The sequence below is a fragment of the Castor canadensis genome, chromosome 11 (assembly GCF_047511655.1).
Source record: "Castor canadensis chromosome 11, mCasCan1.hap1v2, whole genome shotgun sequence".
Lineage (NCBI taxonomy): Eukaryota > Metazoa > Chordata > Mammalia > Rodentia > Castoridae > Castor > Castor canadensis.
The window spans coordinates 109,287,380-109,314,136 of record NC_133396.1 but is presented as its reverse complement, the minus strand read 5'-3'; the positions used below and the strand labels follow the sequence as shown (position 1 = coordinate 109,314,136).

At 42.6% G+C, this 26,757-nt stretch overlaps 1 protein-coding gene across 2 annotated transcripts; it reads left to right on the top strand.

The window, feature by feature from the left end:
- Positions 1 to 1,718: 1,718 nt before the first annotated feature.
- On the top strand, positions 1,719 to 25,739 carry Riiad1 (regulatory subunit of type II PKA R-subunit domain containing 1). 2 transcript variants are annotated; one of them, XM_074048094.1, is made up of 5 exons: positions 1,719 to 1,843; positions 2,327 to 2,403; positions 6,825 to 6,871; positions 7,958 to 8,090; positions 23,871 to 25,739. In XM_074048094.1, the coding sequence occupies exons 1-4, from the start codon at positions 1,760 to 1,762 to the stop codon at positions 8,026 to 8,028; spliced, it is 279 nt and encodes a 92-aa protein (XP_073904195.1). In that variant the 5' UTR covers positions 1,719 to 1,759; the 3' UTR covers positions 8,029 to 8,090; positions 23,871 to 25,739. The 2 variants fall into 2 exon arrangements, with proteins under 2 accessions (XP_073904195.1, XP_020035422.1); XM_020179833.2 differs by lacking the exon at positions 23,871 to 25,739 and adding an exon at positions 8,665 to 8,783.
- Positions 25,740 to 26,757: the final 1,018 nt, after the last annotated feature.

The following is a 26,757-nucleotide window of genomic DNA, read 5'->3' as shown; positions in this document are numbered from 1 at the left end:
GTGAAAATTTCTAGTATCAACATTAAAGAAGTAGAAAGAAACAAGTCAAATTATTTTTAAAAAGACATTTTAACCTGCTATCCAAATACTATTTCAACATGTAATCAATATAAAGGTATTGAGATATTTTACATTATTTTTTCATACCAAGTCTTCAAGATCCAGAGTACATTTTACATTTCCAACATAGTTGACACTCACAGCCATGTTTCAAGCACTCTAGAGTCATGGAGGGCTTGTAGCGACCCTACTGGCTAGTGCAGCTCTGGAGGTTCCACCATTAGCTTCTCTGGGGAGTACAGGGTGGGAAGAGACAGGTCTTGGCCAACAGGAAATATTGGTTAACCTCTGCTCCTGCTGGAAAAATAGCTCTTCTGACAGATGGCAGCTTATCTCTCTCTCACTCTATTAACTCTCCTAAAACACAGACAAACAACCAAAATGATTACTAACCTGGATGAGGATCAGATGAGGTTCCTGGGAAGCTTGTAGCCCGTTGCCTAATTTACCTCTTTCCCTGTATTGGGAACTGCAAACATTTTCACTATTTTTCTTTGCTGGGAAAGGGAGGGTCCGTGGCCTAATGCTGGGCTTATTTCTCATGTCATTTCCTTGCTCAGTGGAGTAGTTGTTCAACAGTCTGAAAATACAGCCTCAGCTGGCACTGAGGCACCTGTAATCCTAGCTATTTGGGAGGGTGAAATTGAGAGGATCATGGTTCAAGGCCAGCCCAGGCAAATAATTCACAAGACCCCATCTCCAAAATAATCAGAGCACAACGGACTAGAGGTATGGCTCAAGCAGTTGATTGCCTGCTTTGCAAGTACGAAGCCGAGTTCAAACCCCAGTTGTTCCCTCCACCTCCCCCCCAAAAAAGAGATAGCCTCCCTTTTGAGTTCTCATCTCCAAACTCTCTAAGGGCCTCTCTGCTGGGCACTGTCTCTGTGGATGTGAATGCTCACATGATTGTGTCCTGCCCTTTCCACGAGGATATTTTCAGCTCTCCAGCTTTATGTTTCACTTATCCTTCTTAATCAGATACTAGAAGAACAAATCTTGAAGACCTTTCTTCTCCCTTATTCAACAGGGAGTAGGAGAAATAATTTAGAATTTTTGAGAAGCCCAGGGTGAAGAGAAAAATTAATCTGTGTAGGAAAGTCAGTACAAGAGGGAGAAATTCAACCAAGATATCCCCCTGGGCCTTTCCAGCATCTGGAGTCAGCTAACGTTTTGTTTCTTCCTTTGCAGAACTCCATGCTCTGGGGTGGTTTCTGGTTGTTTTAAGACTTCAACATTTCAATGTCAAGTGTCTGCAGGTCAGATGCAAGGGTTGGTTTCTGGCCACTGGAACGGGAAGAAGCCTGGATTCTCTTTAACCAGGACCAGAGTTCCTCCAGCTTTTGCAGATCAGGAATCAGATTTTGGGAGACCATGCCTTGGGGACCTTTTTCTGTTTTGTTCTAGAGCTAATAGAAAACACTATTTGAGGTTGTCTGGGGTCAAGAAGAAAAGTTCATTCCATAGACAACTAAGTTCGGAAATAAGTCCTCAAATCTGGGAAAAAAGATCTTTTGGAGACCACCTTTTCCCCCAGGTTCACTCAGCTGCAGAGCGGACACCAACTGGTTTCTTCCGGCGGTTCTCGCTTTGAATCTGGAGAGGAACAGACTTCGGGCGGGGCGGGGCGGGGCGGGGCGGGGCGGGCTCGGGGGCGGAGCCTCGTTAGCCCTCGGCCCGTCGCCTTGACAACCACAGCAAGATGGCTACGTTGCAGGGCGGGCTGCTGGGGCCAGACCCCGGGGCTCTGAGCCCCCAGCAACTGGAGCAGCTGCGAAACTTCAAGGTGCGTGAGCCTGCTCTCCCCGAACCCTCCTCCGTCAAATTGCAGCTCCCCATGACAGAGGACCCCAAACGGGGATGGGGGCCCCGAGAGTAGGGGAGTGGGGCCTGTTACCAGTTAAAGGGGTGAAGGGCTCAGAGGAGACACGCCGCTCACCAGACTATCTCTGGGCTTTTGGTCCCCTGAGCCGAGCCCAACGGGCGTTGGAAAGTGCAAGAACTAAAGTAGGGATCTGGCCGGAGAAATAGGCCGAAATTACTCCCAGACACAAAAGTTAGATACAGACGAGAACTTACCGACCTCAGTTAACCCTAACAGGAGGCAGCAAGAAGTGAGTCTATGAGAAGATGGGCGGCGTGAGCTTTCAAGCACCCGGGAAAGATCTGGGTTACTTGCAGGTTGATTCCTCAGACTTTCGCACCTCCGGGGTTGAAACTGGATCTGTCTTCTCGAGGAGCGTGGTGACCCTTTGCTCTTGCCCGGCAGATCCAGACTCGGATTGCTAGTGAAAAGTACCTAAGGACCCATAAAGAAGTGGAGTTCCTTCTAAGTGGCTTCTTCAGGTAGGTGGTTTTCCAGACTGACCTTGGGCAACTAGTGGAAAATTTATACCAAAATTTCGCCAGAAGTTAAACGAATATGAGAGTCCCCTTCCTTTTTTAAACAAACTCTAAAAGCTGGTGGAGTGGCTCAAGTGGTAGATCACCTGAGGCCCTGAGTTCAAACCTCAGTACCACCAAAAAAAAAAAAAAAAAAGAAAGAAAAAGAAAAAAGATATTAAAATATTAAACACAATATTCTTCAAAGTTTGAAAATATCCTACAATTCAACTTTTTCTAACTCTGGGCACTGAGGACTTTCTTCCTTTATCTCTTAAAGGCTTCCTTCAGTTATCTCTAAATTCTTAAAAATATTAATGCTTGCTTACTCACTATAACTGTAAAGGTAAATATGTACTCTGTGGCACTTGGAAGTGGGAATTTGGTATTGGGAAACCCAACAAATAGCCAGTGGGTGTAGAACACTGTTCGCAACTAGAGGAGCTCAACAAAATCATTAGTAGAAGTTAAAAAAAAAATTCAGATGTCTGACCCATCCCTATCTGAGAAGTGTTGTAGAACTCCATGGGTTGGATGCCCCTTACTTCTTGGGCAAAAGGGGACCATTTTCCAGTGTATCCTAGAGTGTATTCTTTCCTTCTCCTACACTGCATGGTAGCCTGGCATTTGCTTGAATGAAAAATCTCTTAATGGGTCAACAGGCAAAGAACTGAAGGGACAGAAAAGAAATCACAGAGCAGCAGTGGATGAACACAACAGAGCTGCTCAAATACTGTTTGGCTCAATGGGCAAGGCATGGTTTAAATAATAACAATGGCTTCCATTTTCAGGCACTGCTTTGTTTCCTTACATCAACAGTCATCACACTGTATTGTAGTTGTGTTGTCAATCTTCCCTGTTACTGATCCAAAACTCCAAGCTGATGAAGCAATGTGTTTGTCCCCAGTGCCCATGCTGAGTGTGGCATCTTAGTGCCATTTTGCTGGTATTCCCAGCAACGCTACAAAAGATATTATGGTTTATGGTTATGGTTTCAATTTTATTATGGTTTCCATTTTATAGGTGAGACAGGTTAAGCTTGATGATGTGAAGTACCTTCCTCAAGTTGACGACTTAGGATTTGAACCCTGGTTCTTTTCACTGTTTTATGCTGTAAACACAGATCCTACTAAGACTCATGTGGCAGAACACTCGACTAGCATGCATGAAGCCCTGGGTTCAAGCCCCAGCACTGGCGTATTTCCCAGGCCCCTTTATATTTCTTGGATCTCACTATTCATATTTTAGCCATTTCTCTGAGGGGCATCAGACTTAGAAGACAGACTGGGGAAGGAGTCAGGAAAAAATGAAACCTATCTAGTTCTGTCTGTGAACGCCAGGTTCATTGGGGTAAGTCTTGACCAAACAATAGTTTAGGAGTCATCTGTCAGTATCAGACCTGGGGAATTAGACAATCACTTTTGCACTTTTCTTCTAAAGGGAAAGAATGACATGGTTCCTATCCTGGGGAGCTTGCAATCTAAGTTAGGAATGGTTCCAGCTGAGAGACTAGGGATAAATGTTAAAAGCTTGAATTACATCTCCATTTGCATTGTTCACAAACAACAGGATTAGAACACTTGGGGGTGGTGAATGAAGAGGGTGATGTTTGAGTCACATGTCCCCGATGGCCCTGCTTCTCTGTTTGTTCAGGAACAGTTTCCAAGAGGAGGCTGAGCCTCTTGGCCCTGGCTGTGGCAGGAACACCTCAGCTGCCTTCTCTTTTCCTTCTTCACCACCCTCCTTTCCAAGCTCCCTTGCAGGAATCCCATGAGACCTTCCTCTTGGGTGGTAGGGGCTAGTATTTGAAGTATAGGGGTTGCTTTTGTTTGTTTGGTCTTATTGTTATTTCCTTTGAGTGCTAACAGGGTGAGCCAGAATCTACCCAGCATTGTACTAGATGGGACATAGTCCTATGAGTAGAGGAAGGCAGAAGAGACGACAGAACTCTGAACAGCTTGCCTGTCCCTGTCTGTATGCAGGTTTCTGCTCTCAACTCACTCTCAACCACAAGAAGCTCTGAATTGTTCTTGTTGGGAAATGAACTCTGCTTGGGTTTTCTGGGTTCTAGTAATTTATAGCCATTCAGCCACAGTTTTCCAGTCTATAACAGAAAATACTGTGTAGAGAATTTTTAATACCTTCAAATTTGGACCTGAAAAATAAAAAGAAGAGGATGGAGCTTATTTGAGGTACCCAGAAACCTCAAATAAGCGTTGGGCTGTAGATACAACATCCATAGGTGATATCGTAGATTTATTTTTGTGGTACTAGGGTTTGAACTCAGGGCTTCAAGATTGCTTGGCAGGTGTTCCTAACACTTGAGTCACTCTGCTCATCCAGATGTTTTTATAAATACTTAGGCAGATAAATCTTTCCAAATTACAGCACTAGTCATATTCCTTGCTGGAAGAATCTTCAGTGGCTGCACAACATCGCCTTTTTTTGTTTTAAAGTGTGCTATTGAAATATACAGAGACGTGACATATCCTAAGACACATGACCTTTTCTACACTCATGGCATGAGTGTTCAGATGAACAAACTGAACCTTATCATCACCTCAGACCCGTTGTGAACCCTTTTACTCACTCCTGCCACATTATTTTTTTTTGTTTTTGTTTTTGAGACAGGGTTTTGTCATGTAGCTTAGTCTGGCTTCAAACTTTCAATCTTCCTGCCTCAGCCTCCCAAATGCTGGTGTGTACCACCACGTCCAGTTGCCAGTATTATTTCTAACTGCACAAATTCATTATGTCTTTTTGCATTTTATGTAAGTGGAATTTTATAATATGTGGTCTTTTGTGCCTGCCTTCTTTCGCTCAATAGTAGAGCCTCTATTCTCACTCCTGTGATTGTATGGCTATACCATGTTATTCATCCATTCCTGCTGGCTTCTCCTTTTCTGGGATGCTGAAGATTGAACCCAGGGTCTCTTGTGCAAAGCACATGCTCTACCTTCAAGATACACTCCAGACCTGCCACTGTCTTCTCCTTCATTTCCCCCTGCTCCCTGCATCATAGGGCTCTTACTCCAGCTAGACCGAACTTCACTGATTATTCTTTGAGCTCATAGAGCTCAGCACAGACACTCTTTGAGTGCGTTTTTTGGACTCTGGGTATACAAAAGTGGCTACAACATAGTTGCTACCCTCAGGGAAGTCATAGTCTATGGTAAGAAGACTGTTTCTATTTCTGGGTCTTGATGCTTGCTGTTCCCCTGGATCTGGAATATTCTTGTCCTTCAACCCTCAGCCCTCATCCCTTCTACCAAAATCCTATCTGTACCTAATGCCATCTGCACTATGAAGATTTTTGGGGTCCTCTCAATCCCTTCTCTCCCCTTTGATTTCCCAGAGCACTATTTAATACCCCTCTTTTAGCACATCTTAGAGATTACTTGGCCATTTGGCCATTTGGGAATTTACCTGTTCCCTGAAAGTTCTTTGAAGTAGGGCTATATTTTATCTTTAAAAAAAAAATCAATCCCTATAGCTTGTGCAGTTACTTACATGTAATTTGTGCTCAGAATTAGCATGTAGAATTGAAAGAGAAAGGAAGTGACATTATTGAAACTTGTATGTTTAAAGTTTAGGACTTCCTGGGCAAGGGGGGCCTTGGTCAAGAGAACATAGGGAAGTGGGGCTGGTGAGGCAGGCCTGGCGTTCCAGGGCAGCGAGAGCAGTAACCTCAGAGTCACAGAGCTGGGTCCACTCTCCTTTATTATCTTTGTGAACTTGGGCAAATGTTTAACCTTTTAAAGGCTTAGTTTCTTCATATGCAAAATGGGGACATAATAATTGTCATTTTACAGGGATGTTATAAAGCAAGATAATACTAGTGAGCATATTTTATGAACCATAAAACTCAATGGGATGTAAGCCATTTTCCATGACCCGGAGGTGCTGGGACTTTGGCGTTATCATGGTGTATGTTTGCTGTGCTGCAGGGCTAATAACCATCTTTTCAGCTTTGTTTATGATACCCCTGCCCTGTACCCAGTGGGAACTCAGAACCTTGTGAGGTTGTATGTTTGTCCCATTGCACACGAGCCCCTTGAAGACTGGGCAGATGCTCTTCATGTTTGCCTGTTTCCCTGGCTTGGTATTGGTTCTGTGAAAATGTTTTTGGATGAATGTCAAGCCCCACCTGGCTATAGTTCTTTTGTGAAATGAGCAGTGACTGAAGTTTATTGCCTCTTGGATGTTTTGATCCTGCCTTGGATACTGACTTGAAGAAAATCATAAATGAAAGGGTCTTTGTCTGAGGTCCCTGGTTTGTTGACTCCTGCGATGGGAATGTCTCACATTACACAGGACTATTGCAGTGGCCACTGCCTCAAAGCCTGCTTTACCTGCTACCCTCCCTATCCCTTAATGTTTTCCAGAGAAATGCTTCTGAAACGACCAGACAACATCCCAGAATTCGCTGCAGGTAAGTAAAGCAGCATCAGTTTGGGGCACCATGAAGCCTAGGCAAGGAGTGTGATTGGGAATTTAGACTTGGACAAGCCCAGGATTCTCCCTGGAGAGTCTGAGGTCCTTTTTTGCCAGATGTCCCTCACAGGAGCTATTTTCAGAAGGCTTCTTTGCTCCACTGTCATTTCCTCAAAATGAGGCCAGATAAGAAATGAGGCAGAACTTCCTCTTGGTGAGGACTGTTAATAATTTTGAGCTTCCCAAAGGAACACACAGGCAGTCCTTTTCCCTGGGAATCTTAAAGCGGTTCCTGACCCCTGCTGCACATTAGAATCACCTGGGAGCTTTTAAAAACTATGGATGCTCAGGCCCCGCCCCTAGAGATTTTTATTTAATTAGTCTGGGGTGGGGCCCAGCATCCATAGTTTTAAAGGCTCCCCAGGTGACTCTAATGGACTTGGCTGCCCACATGGCTTAAGGTCAACAGTATTTAGAAGGAAGGAGATAGGGCTGGATGATTTCTTGGGTGCAGTTAACCCTGGGAGTTGATTGCATCTTCAAGCCGTTTCTAACGGAATCTAAGTACGTCTGTGCTGCCACAGCAGATGCTGCCTGTGACTCACATTCTGCCGGGTGTATAAAAACCCTTTCTGTCGTCATCCTGCGGAGCCTGGCTCTCCTCTGAGACAGTATTCTCAGAGAAGGCGTATATTTCAGAGATAGGAGCTGGCAAGCCGAGTAGTGACAAGAATAATACTTGGCATTTATTTGGGCCCTAAGATGGGTCGGGAGCAGAAAATCCAGAGACTCCCTGAGCCCTCTGATGGCTCCCTGTGAGAGAGCAGGCAAGGAGCAAACATCACAGGGTGGTGGAGCTGGAGCCCCCTGTGTAAGGCCTCCCTGGGATGGTTTGAGCAGGCACACTCAGAGCTGGACTGGCAAAGGCAGTGGCCATGGGAACTTGCTGACCATTTGTATTATGTTAAGTGGGGGCCACCAGTGGCAGTCCTCCTAGGACCAAGCCATCCTAACTTTTTAGCAGAGTAAGCTGTCTCTCTTTTTCACTTGAGTATAGATGATTTCTTTTTGATTTTTATCCCAGACTATTTCACGGATCCCAGACTTCCCAACAAGATTCACATGCAGCTAATTAAAGACAAGAAAGCGGCTTAATTAGCAAAAATCACGATGTTAAGCTGTTGGGAGAGACCAGAACCAGACGGAATCAGCCCTCGGTGGGTGTTAACCTCACTTAGCCAAGGAGGCATCTTCACTCTTGTGAAAAGAAGCACTGGTTTATTGGTCCAGGGTGTGAAAGAAAGGAAGTGGAGGAACCAAAGCAGAGTTAGTGCAAGTGTTCAATCTTTCTGACACTGTTTTGGGGAATTAGGGACTGTGAAGAAAGGCCTAGAATCTAACATGTCAGTGGTAGGAGCTTTCAGCCAAATGAAGTGGATTAAGAGAATGGAAATGGGGGTAGTCCAGGGCTAGAGAGAGCGGTAGAAAGAGCAGTAGGGAAATGGGAGGGGACCTTAGCACCAAGTCTGCTCCTGCAAATACCCTTTTCCTACGGCCTTGGTGGTGAGAGTGGTGGGGGTTAGGAATGGGAGCAGTCTCTGTGCACTTTGGGTTGGGCACTTTCTATTTCTTCACCTTCAAAGCAAGCTGTGTATTAAGGCCATTGCACAATTTCAGACAGGATGATTCCTGAAACTATTTCAAAGGCTGGGATTTCTTTCTTTCTTTTTTTAATGTGAGGCAGGAAAAAGGCCACCCTCCTAACTCAGCAGAACCGTTTCTGTTTTGCAGGGTCATCTGGAAGCCTGAAAGCTGGGTTACTATCAGTCTGGGCTTCCAAGCTGCCTTGGGCTCTGTCAACTGTCTCAAAGGCTTTTTAAGATCTCATTAAAACCAGACTTTCCTGCTTTCGGCTTTGTCTTCCTTGAGGAAGGAGAACATCCTGCATGGAGGTCTGCTCTGCCCTACTCTGACCTATTAGGCAGTGAGCCCAGTTCTCACTTGTGGTGACCAGGGGCTCTTGATATGGCAGGGGGGACTGTCCCACTCCATCCACTCCCTGCCAGAGCCAAGACTGGAGCAAAGAACAGGGGTGGGGACCCTGACAGAACTGCCAGCTGGTAGTAATGGGACAAAACAAGTGAGTCCACACTCAGCACTGTATCTCCTGTGTGACTGGACAGAGTATAAGGTGATTAACTCTGGTTTCCCTAGAAGCAGTAGTAAGAGGAATTGTGCTGGAAGGGTATCAAGATAGACTGACATTAGACATTGAAAACCCATTTGGGGTCAGGAATATTGTGAAATACGAGCCTAACAGGTGACTCAGGGAGGTGGTGGACTTTGTTCTTTTTTTTTGTTTTTGGTGGTACTGGGGTTTGAACTCAGTGCCTTGTGCTTGCTAGGCAGGCACTCTTCCCTTGAGTCATTCCACCAGCCCTGTTCTCTTTTTTTTGAAACATAAATTTGTTATCTTTTTTATTACCGTACATTAGTAGTATAAGGGGGCTTCGTTATGATAATTGCGTAGGTTTGTACAGTATACTTTGAACAAGTTCACCCCTCTATTATATTCCCCCTCCCTCTTCCTCTCCTTTTTCAAATTGTATATGGTAGCTTTTGTATTGCTATCTTCATGTATGCATATATAATATATATGCATATATATACATATTACATATACGTATATATGTAATATATATACGTATATACGTATATGTAATATACATATACACACATAATGTATATAAACATATAATGTATGTAAAACTACTTCAATCAGGAGCAACCCTCCCCATCCATTTGACTTTTGGCTAACAGGGTGGAAAATGGGCCAGATGGCTTCCTGAAGTCTTTTCCAGGTCTAGGAATATTGGGGGTCTCCTATATTTATGTCCTCCTTCTCTGGCCTCCACAATACACTGGCTCCACTGTGTAAAGAACCTCTCACCTGTGTGTCACTTGTCAACATCACCATGGCAACAGAAGCACAGACCAAAGCAGGGGTTGTATTATTTTTATTTCCCTTGTCTCTGCCTGCCTCGTTCCCAGCTGCCATTACCTGCAGTAGTAGAAAGGGCAACAAAACAGGGCATTTAAGGACCTATTAAAACTACACATAAGCTTTGGACTAGGAATCCGAAGAGTTATTTTAAGTACTTTCAGAATTACACTTTGGCAGCTCTGGCACTGACAATGATAGTGCCTTGTTTAGAAAAGCCAAACAAAGCCTTCAGTAAAAACCACATATCCACACTGTAATCCCAGCACTTGAGAGGTGGAAGTAGAAGGATCATGAATTCAAGGCCAACCTAGGCTACATAGTGAGATGCTGTCTCAAACAAAATAAAACCCCAAAGACCCCTGTTCCATACACTAAGTTCCTCTGATGTGAAGTGTTAGGTTAGATGCTCCTGGGCTGTTTCCTGAGAGAAGAGACCTGCAATGAGGGTGGGAGTGATTTTCAAGCTGCTTGAGGGTATGATGTAATGCTGGGGTGGTAGCATGGATCATTCTTGGGGGAGGGTCACAATAGGTAGGCAAACACACTACCACTTGAGCCACACCTCCAGCCCTGGGTTTCCTAATAGAATTAAGGAATGCATTTCTCTTAAAATGTTTACATTTTTTCCTAAATGTTTACATTTTAAATACATTTCAAAGCCTTTCTGAGAGAAGAATGGCTTCAACATATGGTCATAGTACTGCTACTTTAGTGAGACACTGCTAGGAGGTCCTGGGGGTAACACATTTTTTTTTTAGACAGTTCTGCCATTATGTTATTTATAGTCTGGGGAGATGGCCTTCTTTCCTCCTATAACCTTGCCTGTCTGAATATCTCACCTAATTAGACTGAAAGCTTCATCAGGGCAGGAATCAAGTCTGAAAATCTTATTCACTGCTGAATTCCTGGCTCTTACAGTGTCTGACAAAGAGCAAGTGTTAAATAAGCATTTTGAAGACAATGCATGTGTAACTGAATGAACAGTCACACTGCAGCACATCAACTACTAGAATGGCAATTTGATACCTATGATGGAAGCAGGTGCATACTGTAGGAGGAGAGGAGCATCAGTTTGGCTAGGGAAGGGAGCGAGGGAGGAAAGTCTCAGGGAAACTGGCATGTGATGGGCAAAAAGGGTTTCCTGGAAGATCTGGGGGGAGGTGGGTGAGTACCCCAGCTGTTCCCATTCTGCCTAGCAGGAGGTGGCAACACACCCTGTCCCCTGCTCATCTTCCTTGCTAAGAGAACTCCAGATCTGTTCAGGGCAATAGTGGGCTCAGGCTCAATTGGCAGATTATATTTGATCTAGACCAACCATAACAATGACATTTCCTTATTTTCCAGCCTCCTTTGTAGCCAGGGGCAGCCAAACGGCTGCCATAAACTGTGGGTAAAAAGTTTTGGGAGGTTCTAGGTAAGCATTTGCTTTCTTAAAAAAAAAAAAAAAAAGAGGGGGTGTGGCATCTGTGCCACCTGGCAAGAGCCCACAGCTTCTCTTGTGTTTTCTTTTACTCTTTCTTTCCTTTTCTTTCAATAAGGTTTTGCTACTGTTGGTTTTCAAAAAAAAAAAAAAATTGGAGAAAGAAAAGAGGGGCTGCGATCAAACTGGTGTAGACTTCCCTTTTCTGATTTGGACCTGAATGTGATTCCTGGAGCTGAGCAGTCATCCTAAGACTACAAAGTAGCTGGGCAATGGTGGCACATGCCTGTAATCCTAGCTACTCAGGAGGCTGAGAATGGGAGGATCTAGGTTTGAGGCTATCCCTGGCAAATATATCAGGAGACCCCAGCTCCAAAATAACCAGAACAAAATGGACTGGTGGTGTGGCTCAAGCCATAGAGAGCCTGCTTTGCAAGCAGAAAGCCCTGAGTTCAAACCCCAGTTCCACCAAAAAAAAAAAAAAAAAGACTATGAAGTAGCAAGTGTGAAGGTAAATGCTAGTCCTCTGAAGTGGCAGAAAGGAAAGACTAGAAGATCCTGGGGCCCTGCTGGCATCCTTGAGCATTTTTTTTTTTTTTTTTTTTTTGGTTGGACTGGGGTTTGAACTTAGGGCTACTCATCTACAAGGCAGGTGCTCTACTGCTTGAGCCATACCTACAGCTCTTTTTGCTCTAGTTGTTTTGGAGATAAGGTCTCACTTTTTGCCCAGGCTGGCCTGGACCTTGATCCTCCTATTTTGTTATTCTTGCTCTCACTGGGATGACAGGTGTCCCACCACACCTTACCTTTTTCTGTTGAGATGGAGTCTCACAAACTTTTTGCCTGGGCCGGCCTCAAACCATGATCTTCTGATTGCAGCCTCCAACAGGCTAAGATTACAGTAGCTAGGATTACAGGTGTGAGTCGCAGTGCCTGGCTTCTTTGAGAATTTGACACAGCAGTCATCTACCTTCAGAGTTCTTGAAAAGTGAGAGTGGCAAATTATTGTTCTGAAATCAAACCAGGGGCTAAATACTAATCAACCACTGTAGCCAAGTCATTTAACTTCCTTGAGCATTAGGTTTCTCAATCTATAAAATAAGACTTGCAGTATGTACTTTTTGTATTAGGGGTAAAGAATGGACAGTGTTGTCTGTCATATGGGAGATGTTCACCAGGTGATATTCCTCATGGAAGGGGTGTAAAGTGGAAGGGTAGATCTAGTGAGAAGAGATGGCAGATAAGGAGGTGGGACAAATCACAAAGGGCACTGTGTACTAGGCAAAGGAGGTTAGAGTTTTATTATGTAGGCAATGGCGAGCCAGCAAAGAATTTTAAGTTATGAGGACTTCATGAAGAGATGTGTATTTAGAAAGTGTTAGTGAGCCTGGCATGGTGGTACATGCCTGTAATCCCAGCACTTGGGAGAATGAGGCAGGAAAATCATGAGTTTGAGGCCAGCCTGGGCTAAATAGTGAGACTCTGCCTTCAAAAAAAGAAAAAGTGATTGTGTGGAAGACAAATTAGAGAAAAGTAAGACTAGAAATGTTAAGATCTGTGGGGAGAGAGTTGCAAGAGTCTGAGCCACCATTGTCTCTCACCCCCTCAGTCACTTCTTACCTGGCCTCTCTGCTGACTTTCCTGTCAACTACATCAGTTGAGAATATATTTAATTGCAAGCACCAGAAACCCAATTTATATTGGCTTAGGCAAATAGAGGGTTATTTTGCTCACCTAGTAAGTTTTGGCAGCAGGCAGAATTCAGAGTTTTGAGGATGCTGACAAGTACCCAGAGCAGGCATTTTCTATTTTTTTTTCACTCCGCCAGCTTCAGTCGACATGTCCCTCTTGCTTGCAAGAAGACTGCAGTCCCAGGTGTCATTTCTGTTCTTTATAGACAGGAGGTGGGTAAAGTGCCATACCAGCTGACTCTGTCCCCATCAGGGGAGAAAACCTTTCTTGCAAGTCCTCCCCATCTGTGTCTCAGGGGCCACCCCAGGATCATGTGGCCCACCCTAAGCTCAGCAGAGACCAGACAGGGAGCAAATGGAGGGTGGGAATAGCGGTTGGGCCAGCCATAAAGCAGCATTGGGTCCCACCTGCACTCTCTTGTAACAGCTAGAGAGAGCTTTTAAGAAACTTTGATCTGAGAATTTCACTCTCCTGCCCGAAAACCCTCAAAGGTCCCCTAGGAACTTAAAAAAAGAAAACCTAGATGGCTCTCCGGGGCCACAAAGCTCCAGAAGACCCTTTGCCTCCTGGACTTTACTCTTTTCCCTCCCTCCCCTGTGCTCCAGCCACACACATCTTTTCTTTGTTTCTCATTAGCTCCCAATTTAGGGCTTTGAACTTTGTCCCATTTCTCTTTCCCAGATCTTTATGTGCCAGGGGTCCAAGTTGAAGTTGTGATGCTCTGTGATGAGAAAACCCCATGGAGAATGGCTTGCTTTTCTTACATAGCAAGTTTGGGGGTAGCAGCTGCTGGTGATATTTCTGGCTTGCATGCCTGGTGTTTCCCTCCTTTTCCTAGGGGCCAGAGGAGCAACAGCAGGACCAGGAAGGGACCATATCAGTGATATTTGTCTTTCTTTTCTGGAAAGCAACAGCGAGCCCTGCACACCCCTCCAACCCAGCTGATTTCCACTGATACCTCCTTGGCTAGAACTGCACATGTCCTTCTGTTAGGACGGCTGGGAAATTGAATATTTAGGCAATGATGGTGACCTAGATGGTTGCTTGTCACTGTCTCAGAGTCCTTTCCTAGAGATACAGCCGCTGCTAAATATTTAATTGAAAAGATAGTTTCCCCTAGCTGTTTTCCATCACTGTTCTGTTTTCCTTATAGCACTTATCACTATCTAGTATTATCTCATTAATTTTGTTGTTACTGTCTGTGGCCCAAGCCTAAGAGTTCCAGTGACAGCAAACCTTGTCAAGCCTGATCAGCACTCCATGGCCACCACCCACAATAGCATCTGGCACAGTAGCTGCTCAATATGCATTTGCTGGATGATTGCATGAATGGATGGATGGGTGGGTGGGTGGGTGGGTGGGAGGATGGACGGATGGGTGGATGGGTGGATGAGCAGTTGGAAAACAACTTCAGAATGAGATTTTGATCTATGCAGTGGCATGAAAATAAGGGATGAATGCTAGCTATATTTAGGAGGAGGATTGACAGAACTTGTGATTTGAATGGGGGAGTAGTTAGAAGAAAAGGTATAGATTCTAGAATGACCTCCAATGTTTCTTGCATGGGCAAAGAATGATGGAATCATTCACTAATTGAGAGGGGTAATAGGTAGAGAAAGGGAAATGGGATGAATTTTGATCAAAAGGTTTTCTGGGAATTTGTAGTTGGGTCATGGGTGATATTAATAAGAATAGTTTTGGCAGAGAAGGTAGAAGTCAGAGTGCAGTGGGATGGGTAGCAATTGTGAGATGTGGATGTAGAAGTGAATGCATAGGCGATGGCTTTCTGGGGGTATGGCTTCGAGAGAGGATGGAGGAGAAGCAGTCAGTGGAACAAGAAGTAGGGTCGAGGGTGGGTTCTTGTAATGGGAGACACTTGAGCTCCAGTGAGCTGATATTTTCATCTCTTCCAATCTATTTTACTTTTAGGCTTAAAAACTTAGAAGCTTCTTAGATTGCTCAGCTTGTTAGAAGTTGCTCAGATTGGATATGATTTCCAGGAGCAAAGCCAAAGCTAACCAGGGGCTCCAGGGAGGCCCAACTTTGCCACCAAGTGACCTACAGAAACTTCTCTGTGTCAGGGGCTTCATCCCCCATATTGGAGCAGTATCTCTCACATGAGCTTGTGAGTGAGGATCAGCTGGGTCTTACTGTGTCTCTTCTTGGGAAGCCAGGGAGGAGGCTAGAAAGCAGGGCACTCAGTGTGGCTGGTCTGGCCTCTACTGCCCTCTTGTGGGCATTACACACCACTCAGAATGCCTGTTCCAGGACCAAGTAGGAAGAGCCAGGGAAAGGAAGTAAAGAGGAAACAGAACTGGGAGTGGAAAATACGCATTTCCAGATTCCTGGAGTGCAAAGTTTCTGTGAAAACTCCAGAATCCAGGGCCTCATCTCTAGGCACTGCTGCTTCACTGAGCACCTAGATGTTTTCTTCTAACTTGTGTCGGAGGATAGACACCTTGCAAAGTTGATTATTCCTTCATTATTCACTTGTGCAATCACGTAGTCAACAAATTTCTTCATTATTCACTTCTGCAATCACTTATTTAACAAATATTAGGACATTTAGTGTATTCATGATGCAAAGCCTTGGGCTCACACTCTTTCAAGGAACTCACAGTCTAGTGAGTGAAAGCAGATAACAGATGGCCGAGCGCTGCTGGCTCACATCTGTAATCCTAGCTACTTGGGAGGCAGAAATCAGGAGGATAGTTATTTGAGGCCAGCCCAGACAAATAGTTTGAGAGACCTTATCTTGAAAATACTGAGCACCAAAAAGGACTGGTGGAGTTGATCAAGTGGTAGAGCACCTGCCTCACAAGTGCAAGGCCCTGAGTTCAAACCCCTGTACTGCCCAAAATCCCAAACAGATACATGGTTAGTTATAGTACAGTCTCAAAGTAAAATGCAAGCACATGTGTATTCAGTAGGTCATAGCAACATGAGGCCTAATGTATAATAAAGGGCAAACGCCACGTCCGTCTAACTTTGGAGTATGCTATTTTATGGTTTTTCCCCTCAGCTGGTGAGCCTTCAAAAGGGAAGTAACACTGTGAGCCACCACATATCAGATCGAGTGGAGCTGTCCAGAGCCTGGGCAGAAGTGTAATTTAAAAAAATGGTTAGGAGGGAGAGGGTGGGGGCGGGGGGAAGGGGAGAGAAATGACCCAAACAATGTATGTACATGTGACTAAATGAATTAAAAAAGTGTGGGTGTTCTACCTCTTACGTTTACAGGTTCTAAGGTGGATGCTGTCATGTCCATCTATAGGTCCCCTTCAAGACTGAAGCACTGGTCCTTGTGCCAACCCCAGGGCAGCTGGGAATTTTGGTAGCTGTCAGTTCCCTCCAATGAAAACCCACCCAAGGGGCTGTGCCCTCCTGGGACAGCCTATGTCTACTGGTCAATGTGGATGAATAAAGATCTGATCCCCTCAGCTCAGTGTGGGGACAACTCTGCAGGGCCACAACAGTTCCAATGCCCTTTCTGTCCAATCCAAATTCTCACTGCATTGATTCTGAGAGCACATCCTAATCAATCTCCATCTCACTATGTTTCCCAAGGAACCCAACCTGGCAACAACTGGTGCCAACAGTGCTGAGGAAGCAGCCTCTAAAATAAGATTTTTAAAGTGGGATCACCTGCTGGCCAGCTGACAAGGAGGATTCCAGCAGTGAAGGAGGCAGTGCAATGCTGGCCTCATACATCAGATCAGTGCAGTTACAACTTTTACTAGTGATGAGTGGGGATGGAATCCTGGTAGAAGGGATGCATTCGTGGGTAAATATTTCAAGCTTGGTAAATATATCAGGGTTTTCTACAAAGAAATTGGATGGCTGTTGCTGGAGGCAATCAATGTATTGGAGAAAAGCAATGAAAGGCTGAGCACTGAGGGTCAATTAAAGACTAAGTGCAAAAGCCCGAGGTTCTCATGAACTTAGACATTTTGATATGGTGCATCTACAGCACCCAAAAAGCTGAAAGTAAGGTCCAGGGTTTAGTTGCAAGAGTAGCTAGGCTCCAAAGAAGTCTGAATTCTGAACTCTAGCAGGTTTATTGAGAAGGAGTGAGATCCTGGGATTAGGATGGGGGTGTCTGGGTTGGTGCTTTGAGTCTTAAATCCTCAAATTCCCCTTTGTCTTTTGGGCCTAGAAGAGTGTATATTTCTTCCTTTAAAGGACTTCACTACTTCCTTGCTTAAAGTTGATGGAGAGGCCTCTGCATTCAAGACAAGTCCTAGTCCACCCCACCTCCTCTACTGACCTCCAAGCCAACAACCAAGATAAAGTCCTGTCAGAACCCAGCTAAGAGTCCCGTAAGAGGAGAAAGGGACCCATGCCTCAGAGGTATCAGAGGGCCTCGCCAGCATGTCTAGGATGGATATGGGAGAGGATGCTTGAGACTGGCTTTTGGGGGTGTTGGCCCCAGGAGAGTGGGATATAATGTCTGGTAACAGGATTTAATATTCTGGCAAGGACCCCACTTGATGTTGCTAACATTCAAATAGGATAACTGTGGGAGGCTTGGAGAAAGCCACTGCCCACATTAAATGAAGTAGAAATGCCAGTAGTGCTGTGGCTCAAAAAGAGTGGGTATGGCCAGTAGTGGTGATGCACACTTGTAAATCCCAGCACATGGGAGGGTGAGGCCAGTCTGGGTTACAAAGTGAGACTCTGTCTCAAAAACAAAAAACAAGCCAGTGAGCATTGCTAGAGTGAATATGCTATGTAAAGTCAAAAAATTCACCAAATGATTATATATTCTGTTAGATGTTATGTCTTTCCATTTATTTAGCTCTTTGATTCCTTTCATCCACATTGTATAGTTTTCATCATATAAATCATATTTGTTAACTTATACCTATGAGCAACTATAAACAGTATTGTATTTTAAATTTTGGTGTCCACATGAAAGGGTGTGTGTGTGTTTCTAGGAGATTTTTTTTTTCTTGTTATTTGCAAATAGGGAGTTTTCTTTTTATTCCTGGTGGGTCTGGGGTTTGAACTCAGGCATTCTACTGCTTGAGCCATACCTCCAGTCCACTTTGCTTTATTTTGGAGATAGGGCCTCTTGAACTATTTGCCCATGCTGGCCCTGAACCTCAAACCTCCTAATCTCAGCCTCCCAATTAGCTAGGATTACAAGTGTGAGCCCCTGGCACCTGGCTTGGAAGTTTTATTTATTTTCTGGTTCATATTCCTTTTCCTGCCCTTTCTTGACTTACTGCACTGGCTAGACCTGTTGCGCTATGTTGAATGTGAGGGGTGAGAACAGACATACCTGCCTTGTTCCTGACTGTAAAGCATTTAGACTTTCATCCTTGAGTATAATGTTAACTGTAAGGTTTTTTTTTTTTGTAGATGTTCTCAAGTTGAGGAAGTTTCCCTGTATTCTTGTTTGTGAGAGCTACTTTTGTTTTTTAAATCATAAATGGCTATTGAACCACTGAATCACAAATGATTCTACATTTTTTTAGGGTCTTATGATATTCCTTCCTTCCTTCCTCCCTCTCTCCCTTGCTCCCTCCCTCTCAACTTCCCAACCTCCCCCTCTCCCTTCTTTCTTTCTTTCCTCCCCTCCAGTACTGGGGTTTGAACTCAGGGCCTTGAGCCACTCTACCAGTCCTTTTTGTGATGTGTGTTTTGGAGATAGGGTCTGGCAAACTATTTGCCCAGGCTGGCCTCGAATTGTGATCCTCCTGATCTCTGCCTCCTGAGTACCTAGGATTACAGGCGTGAGCCACCAGCACCCGGCTTATGATTTTCTTTCTTAAGAGTATTAATATAGTGTTTTCCATCGATTTATTTTTGGATATTGAACCAACCTTGCATCCCTGGAAAATACTTCATTTGGGCATAGTGTGTAATGCTTTTATACACTACTTTAATCCATTTGTTGATGCTTTTAAAAGAATTTTTGCATCTGTATTTATAAAATGTTTTGATCTGTACATTTTGTACTGTTTTGTCTTTTTTTTTTCTTCTTTGGGGTAATATTAACTTCATAAAATGAACTGGAAAGTATTCGTTTTCTATTTTGTGAAAGAGATTATATTATGGTTGGTATTTTCTTTTTTTTTGTGAAGAGTTTTTTCAAGATAGGGTCTCACGAGCTATTTGCCTGGGCTGGCTGCAGACCACGATCCTCCTGATCTCTGCCTCCTGAGTAGTTAGAATTAGAGGCGTTAGTCACTGGCACCCGGTATGATTGGCATTTTCTTTAAAAATCTGGTACAAAATCATCTGGACTTGGAAATTTCCTTTTTTGGAGGAGGGGAAAGTTTTAAACTATGAATTAAATTTCCTTAATAGTTATAGAATTATTCAAATAGCCTATTTCATATTGGGTCAGTTGTGGTATTTCAAAGATTTGGGTCATTTTGTCTAAGTTGTCAACTTATGTGTATGGAGTTCAAGGTATTCTCTTTCCTTTTGATGTTTGCAAGGTCTTTTCTGATATGCTATGTTTTATTCCTGATATTGGTAATCTGTGTCTTTTTCTTTTTTCATTGTCAGTTTTTCTAGTGGCTTGTCAGTTTTACTGATTTTTTTCTAAGAACCAGCTCTTTGTTTCATTGATTTATATATATTTTAAATAAACTTCCTTGATTTCCTTTTCTTATCTTTATTCCATTCTCATACTTAATTTAGGTTTAGTTTCTTTTTCTCCTTCACAGTTTTTTTTTTTTTCCCTTTTTGTGGTGGTGCTGGGTATTGAACTCAGGACCTTGCCTATACTAGGCAAGTGCTCTACCACTGGGTTATATACTCTCAGCTCCCTTTGCTCTTCTTTTTCCAGCATCCTGAGGTGGGAATTTAATTACTGATTTTAGACTTTTTCTTTCTTAATGTACACATTTAGTGCTATAATTTTTCCTCAGTACTTCTGACACAAAAATTTTGATATGTTTTCATTTTTATTTGGTTCCCTATATTTCAGTTTTTTTCCTCAATACATTTATTCTCCCTTCCTCCTTTTGAGACAGGGTCTAGCATGTAGCCCAGGCTGGCCTGGAACTCATGACCCTCCTGCCTCAGCCTCTTGAGTGCTGGGATTTCAGATGTGCACCACCATGCCCAGCTGCATGACTTCTTTTAATTACTTCATTGATGTTTAGAGAATTTCCATGAACCATTCTTCTACAGTAGGTCTAGTAGTAATAAATTCTCTTGGTTTTTCTTTGTCTAATAATGTCTTAACTTCTCCTTCATTTCTGGAGGATATTTTTTCTGGGTATAGAATTTTGGGTTGACAGTTCTTTTCTTTCAGCATTTGAAAAATATTGTACTACTTCCTTCTGTTCTTCATGGTTTGATGGGAGTGGCCTCTGCCTCTCTCTCCCCTTGTAGGGAAGGTGTCATTTCTGAGACTTTCTTCGTCTTTAGATTTCAGAAGTTTAGTTGTAAGTGCATTTTTTAGGTTTATCTTACCTGGTATTGGTTCAGGTTCTTGAATCCTGACAGATTCTATGTCTTGACAGAGAAGTTTTTACGATTCCTTTATGTACTTTTTCATCCCTGCCTTCTTTGTTCTCTCCTTCTGGACTCCAATGACAGGAATATTACATCTTTTGTTATAGTCTCTTTGGTCCTTAGGGCTTTGTTCATTTTTTTTCAATCTATATTCTCAACATTTTCCAGATTAATTTCTTTTGTTTATATATTCTAGTTTATCTTCTCTCAACTATCCTCTTCATTTTGCTGTTGAGTTTTCATCAACTGAGTTTCATTTACTGAGCTTTCATTTTGGGGACTGTAATTCTGAGTTGTAATATTTCACTTTGGTTCTTCTTTCTAGTCTCTATTTTTTTGCTGAAGCCTTATAATTTTTTTCACTTATCTCAAAGCACTTGTTTGGTTGTTTAAGTATTTTTATCATGGCTATCTTAAAATCTTTGTCAGATAATTTCAGTATCTTGACATCTATTGATTGTCTTTGTCTTTTCCTTGCTCATGTTGTAGTCTTTCCAGTTCTTGATATATTTTTAAATTAGAACTTGGGCCAGGCACTGGTGGTTCATGCCTGTGATCCTAGCTATTCAGGAGGCACAGATCAGGAGGATCGCAGTTACAAGTCAGTTCAGGCAAATAGTTCATGAGAAAAAACCCTGGGTTCATAAAAAAAAAAAAAAAAAAAAAAAAAAAAGGCTGGTGGAGTGGCTCAAGGTATAGGCCCTGAGTTCAACCCCAGTACTGTAAACAAAACTTTTTTTTTGTGGTACTGGGACTTGAACTTAGGACTTTGTACTTGTTAGGCAGGTGCACTGTGTAACTTAAGCCATGCCTCCAGCCCAAAACTTGGACATTTTTGTTATAAGTCTAGTTTTTTTTGTTTGTTTTGGTGGTACTGGGGTTTAAACTCAGAGCTTCATGCATTCGAGGCAGGCACTCTACCACTTCAGCCAAACCTCCAGCCCTGTGTTGTAAGATTCTGGGATCTTAATTTAAAACTTCTGTTTTAACTTTCTCTGACATTAATTTGGTATGAGAGGGGTTGTCATTTCATTGCTTCTGGTGAAGGTGGAAGTTCGGATTTCCTACACTACCTGCACAGACAGTGAGTGGAGTGCCTACTTACCTCTGATTGGGGGTGGGAGTTCCAGCTCCCCTATGGTATCACTGTGAAGATAATCTCATCACCTGTGGGTGACAGTGAAAGCCCTGGCTCTCCACAGCACCCAGCAGGAAAGCAGAGGGGTGCCTCATTTTTGCCAAGGGGATATCCAGGTTCCACACTGACACTATGGTTTTTTTTTTTTTTGATGAGACTATAGTTTGAACTCAGGACCTCAAGCTTGCTATGCAGGAGCTCTACTGCTTGAGCCATTCTGCCAGTCCTTTTTTTGTGTTGGGTATTTTCAAGATAGGGTTTCCCAAACTATTTGGCTAGGGCTGGCTTTGAACCAAGATACTCCTGATCTTTTCAGTAATACAGATGTGAGTCACTGGTACCCAGCAATATTATCATCTTTACTGACAGGGAGGAGGGCTTGTTATTGTCTGGCTGAGATGAAATACATAATGCCTCCTACCTGGACTTTTGTGACACCATCTTGGAAGGGGTTTTGGGTGACATGTTACAACCTGAAGATAATGGAAGTCTAGGTTTCTACTATATATATTGTATATATGTATGTGTATGTGTGTGCATATATATATGTATGTATATACATATATATGTATATGTTTATATATATATATATATATATATATATATATCTCCATCTATCTATCTATCTATCATCTATCTCCATTCCTCAGTCTTCTCTGTCTCCACAGGAGATTGGGTCCAGGACCCCCACATGGATACAAAAATTTATGGTGTAGTAACTGCATAGAACCTACACACATTGTCCTATATACTTCAAATCACCTCCAGATTACTTATAATGCCTGATATAATGTAAATGCTATAAGTGATTATACTGTGTTTAGGGAGTAATGACAAAAGTCTGTACATGTTCAGTATAGATGTTACCATCACAGGCCTAGCTAGCTACATGTTACATGGAGAAGATATAAGGCAAACAATGCTCAAACAATGAATGCTGGAGAGACTGAGGATCTTTCAAATGGGGGGAGGCTATAGCAGGGTATGCCCACACACCTCTCCATTTGTGTGGATTCAGTGCAGTTTGTGGTATATGGAAAATTAAAATTTTGCTTTTTGGAACTTTTCCAGTTTTTTTCTGAGTATTTTTGGTCCATGGTTGGTTGGATCTGCAGATGCAGAACCTGCAGATACAGAGGGCCATCTGTATAGGAATCAGATCATGTGGTTATAGAGGATGAAAAGTGCCGCCAACTGTCATGTGCAAGCTGGAGATTCATGAAAGCCAGTGGTCTAATCCAGTCTGAGTCTGAAGGCCTGAGTACCATAGGAGCTGTCTGTGTAAATCCCAGTCCAATGACAAGACTGATGTCTCAGTTAAAGCAGGCAGACAGGAAGCAAACGGAAATTTTTCATTCCTCTGCTTTTTTGTTATATTCAGCCTGTCAACAGATTGGATGATGGCCACCCACCTTGGGCAGAGTAATTTACTTTGCTGAGTCCACTAATTCAAATGCTAGTCTCATCTGGAAATAACTCAGTTATATCCAGAAATAATGTTTAATCTATGCACTCCATAGTGCAGTCGAATTTTCTGTCTTGCTAGTTTGCCCCTTCCCTTTGGCTAGCAGTAACAGGTTTTTTTTTTTTTTTTTTTTGTGGCAGAGATTTAAACCAGGGACTCATGCTTGCTAAACAGGCACTCTACCACTTGAGCCACTCTGCCTTTTGTTTTGGGTATTTTTGAGATAGGGTCTCCTGAACTATTTGCCCTAGGCTGGTTTCAAACTGCAACCCTCCTAATTGGATTATAGGTGTGAGCCATGTGGCTCTCTCTCTTTGACTGTGTATACTCATGTGCATTTCCAGGTTGCTGGTTTCTTCAGCTCCAAGAGTTAAATGAGGTGAAAAGAAAACTCACTACAGTGTTTTGTTTTTCATGTCCTCAGGTTTCTAGCCAGTCTGCTTTTTTTTTCCTTTGATGGTACTAGGGTTTCAACTCAGGGGTTTATACTTGCTAGGCAGGCACTCCACTACTTGAGCTACTTTCAGCCCTTTTTTGTGTTGTTTTTTTTCAAGATAGGGTCTTGTGAACTATTTGCCCAGGTTGGCTTCGAACAGAGATCCTCCTGATCTCTGCCTCCTGAGTGGTTAGGATTATAGGCATGAGTCACAGGCATTCGGCTTTTTATTAATTTTTAAATGGACAAGTAAAAATGTATATATATGGGATATAACATGATGAGTTTTTTTGTTTTTAGAGATAGGATTTCAGTATATAACTCAGGCTTGCCTTAAACTCTTGATCCTCCTGCCTTCTGCTTTCCAAGTGCTGGGATTACAAGTGTGCACCACCATGCCCAACTCAACATGATCATCTGAAGAAAGAAACTGAGGAAGACTATAGAAAGTGGAGAGATCTCCCATGCTCATGGATTGGTAGAATCAACATAGTAAAAATGTCCATACTCCCAAAAGTAATCTACATGTTTAATGCAATTCCCATCAAAATTCCAATGACATTCATTAAAGAGACTGAAAAATCTACCGTTAAATTTATATGGAAACACAAGAGGCCACGAATAGCCAAGGCAATACTCAGTCAAAAGAATAATGCTGGAGGTATCACGATACCCAACTTCAAACTATATTACAAAGCAATAACAATAAAAACAGCATGGTACTGGCACAAAAACAGACATGAAGACCAGTGGAACAGAATAGAGGACACAGATACAAAGCCACACAACTATAACCAACTTGTCTTTGACAAAGGAGCTAAAAATATACGATGGAGAAATAGCAGCCTCTTCAACAAAAACTGCTGAGAAAACCGGTTAGCAGTCTGCAAAAAACTGAAACTAGATCCATGTATATCACCCTATACCAAGATTAACTCAAAATGGATCAAGGATCTTAATATCAGACCACAAACTCTAAAGTTGATACAGGAAAGAGTAGGAAATACTCTGGAGTTAGTAGGTATAGGTAAGAACTTTCTTAACGAAACCCCAGCAGCACAGCAACTAAGAGATAGCATAGATAAATGGGACCTCATAAAACTAAAAAGCTTCTGTTCATCAAAAGAAATGGTCTCTAAACTGAAGAGAACACACACAGAGTGGGAGAAAATATTTGCCAGCTACACATCAGACAAAGGAGTGATAACCAGAATATATAGGGAACTTAAAAAACTAAATTCTCCCAAAACTAATGAACCAATAAAGAAATGGGCAAGTGAACTAAGAAAGAAATTCAAATGGCCAAAAAACACATGAAAAAATGCTCACCATCTCTAGCAATAAAGGAAATGCAAATTAAAACCACACTAAGATTCCACCTCACCCCTGTTAGAATAGCCATCATCAGCAACACCACCAACAACAGGTGTTGGCGAGGATGCGGGGAAAAAGGAACCCTCTTACACTGTTGGTGGGATGTAAACTAGTACAACCACTCTGGAAAAAAATTTGGAGGCTACTTAAAAAGCTAAACATTGATCGACCATTTGATCCAGCAATACCACTCTTGGGGATATACTCAAAAGACTGTGACACAGGTTGCTCCAGAGACACCTGCAATACCCATGTTTATTGTGGCACTATTCACAATAGCCAAGTTATGGAAACAGCCAAGATGCCCCACCACTGACGAATGGATTAAGAAAACGTGGTATCTATACATAATGGAATTTTATGCAGCCATGAAAAAGAACGAAATGTTATTTGCTGGTAAATGGATGGAATTGGAGAACATCATTCTGAGTGAGGTTAGCCTGGCCCAAAAGACCAAAAATTGTATGTTCTCTCTCATATGTGGACATTAGATCAAGGGCAAACACAAGGGGATTGAACTTTGAGCACATGATAAAAGCGAGAGCACACAAGGGAGGGGTGAGGATAGGTAAGACACCTAAAAAATTAGCTAGCACTTGTTACCCTTAACGCAGAGAAACTAAAGCAGATACCTTAAAAGCAACTGAGGCCAATAGGAAAAGGGGACCAGGAACTAGAGAAAAGGTTAGATAAAAAAGAATTAACCTAGAAGATAACACACACGCACAGGAAATCAATGTGAGTCAATGCCCTGTATAGGTATCCTTATCTCAACCAGCAAAAACCCTTGTTCCTTCCTATTATTGCTTATACTCTCTCTTCAACAAAATTAGAGATAAGGGCAAAAAGTTTCTGCCGGGTATTGAGAGGAAGGGGGGGAGAGGGAGGGAGCGGAGTGGGTGGTAAGGGAGGGGGTGGGGGCAGGGGGGAGAAATGACCCAAGCATTGTATGCACATATGAATAATAAAACAATAAAAAAAAAAGAAAAAAAAAACCCAAAACAAAACATGATCATCTGTATTTATATCTGTAACTAACTAACTATCTATCCATCTATGTAATCTGCATACACACATTGTGGAATAGCTAAATCAAGCTAACACATGAATTACTTCACATACTTACAACACAAAATTACAATATAATACAAAAATTACAAGTCTTAGAATCTATTAGTATTTTTAAGTATACAACAGGTTTTATTAACTAGTCACCAAGTTGTACAATAAATTTCTTTAACTTATTCCTGCTGTCTAAATAAAATTTTGTATGCTTTTTCCAACATTTCTCTTGGTAACCATTTTACTTTAGATTCCACAAATGAGAATATGCATAATTTGTCCTAATGTGCCTGGCTTATTTCACTTAACATACTGTCTTCCAGGTTCTGCAATGTTATTGCAAATGATTGGATTTCATTCTTTCTGAAGGCTTAACAGTATATTGAGCATATCTATCACAACATTCATCCACTGATGGACAATTAGGTTGATTACGTATCTTGGCTGTTGTGAATAATACATCAAACATGGGAACGCTGATACTAATTTTTTTATTTGGCTATACCAGCACTGTAATTGCTGGATCATGTAGTGGTAGTTCTATCATTTCTTTTTCTGCTTTTTTGAGGCCCAGGCTGGCCTCCAACTTGTGATCCTTCTGCCTTGGCATCCCAGGTGCTGCTGGGTGTTATTTATTTGAGACAGGGTCTTGTTATATAGCCCAGGCTGTCTGTTGACTGGGAATTGATTTTTTTATTATGGGTATAGGTTTGCCTTACCTGCCTATAGAGCATCAGTCAGCACCACCATCCAAGGGTTTACAGAATTTTGATCCATTGGCGTGAAATCTTGCAAAATATTGCGAGAAACCCACTCTGTA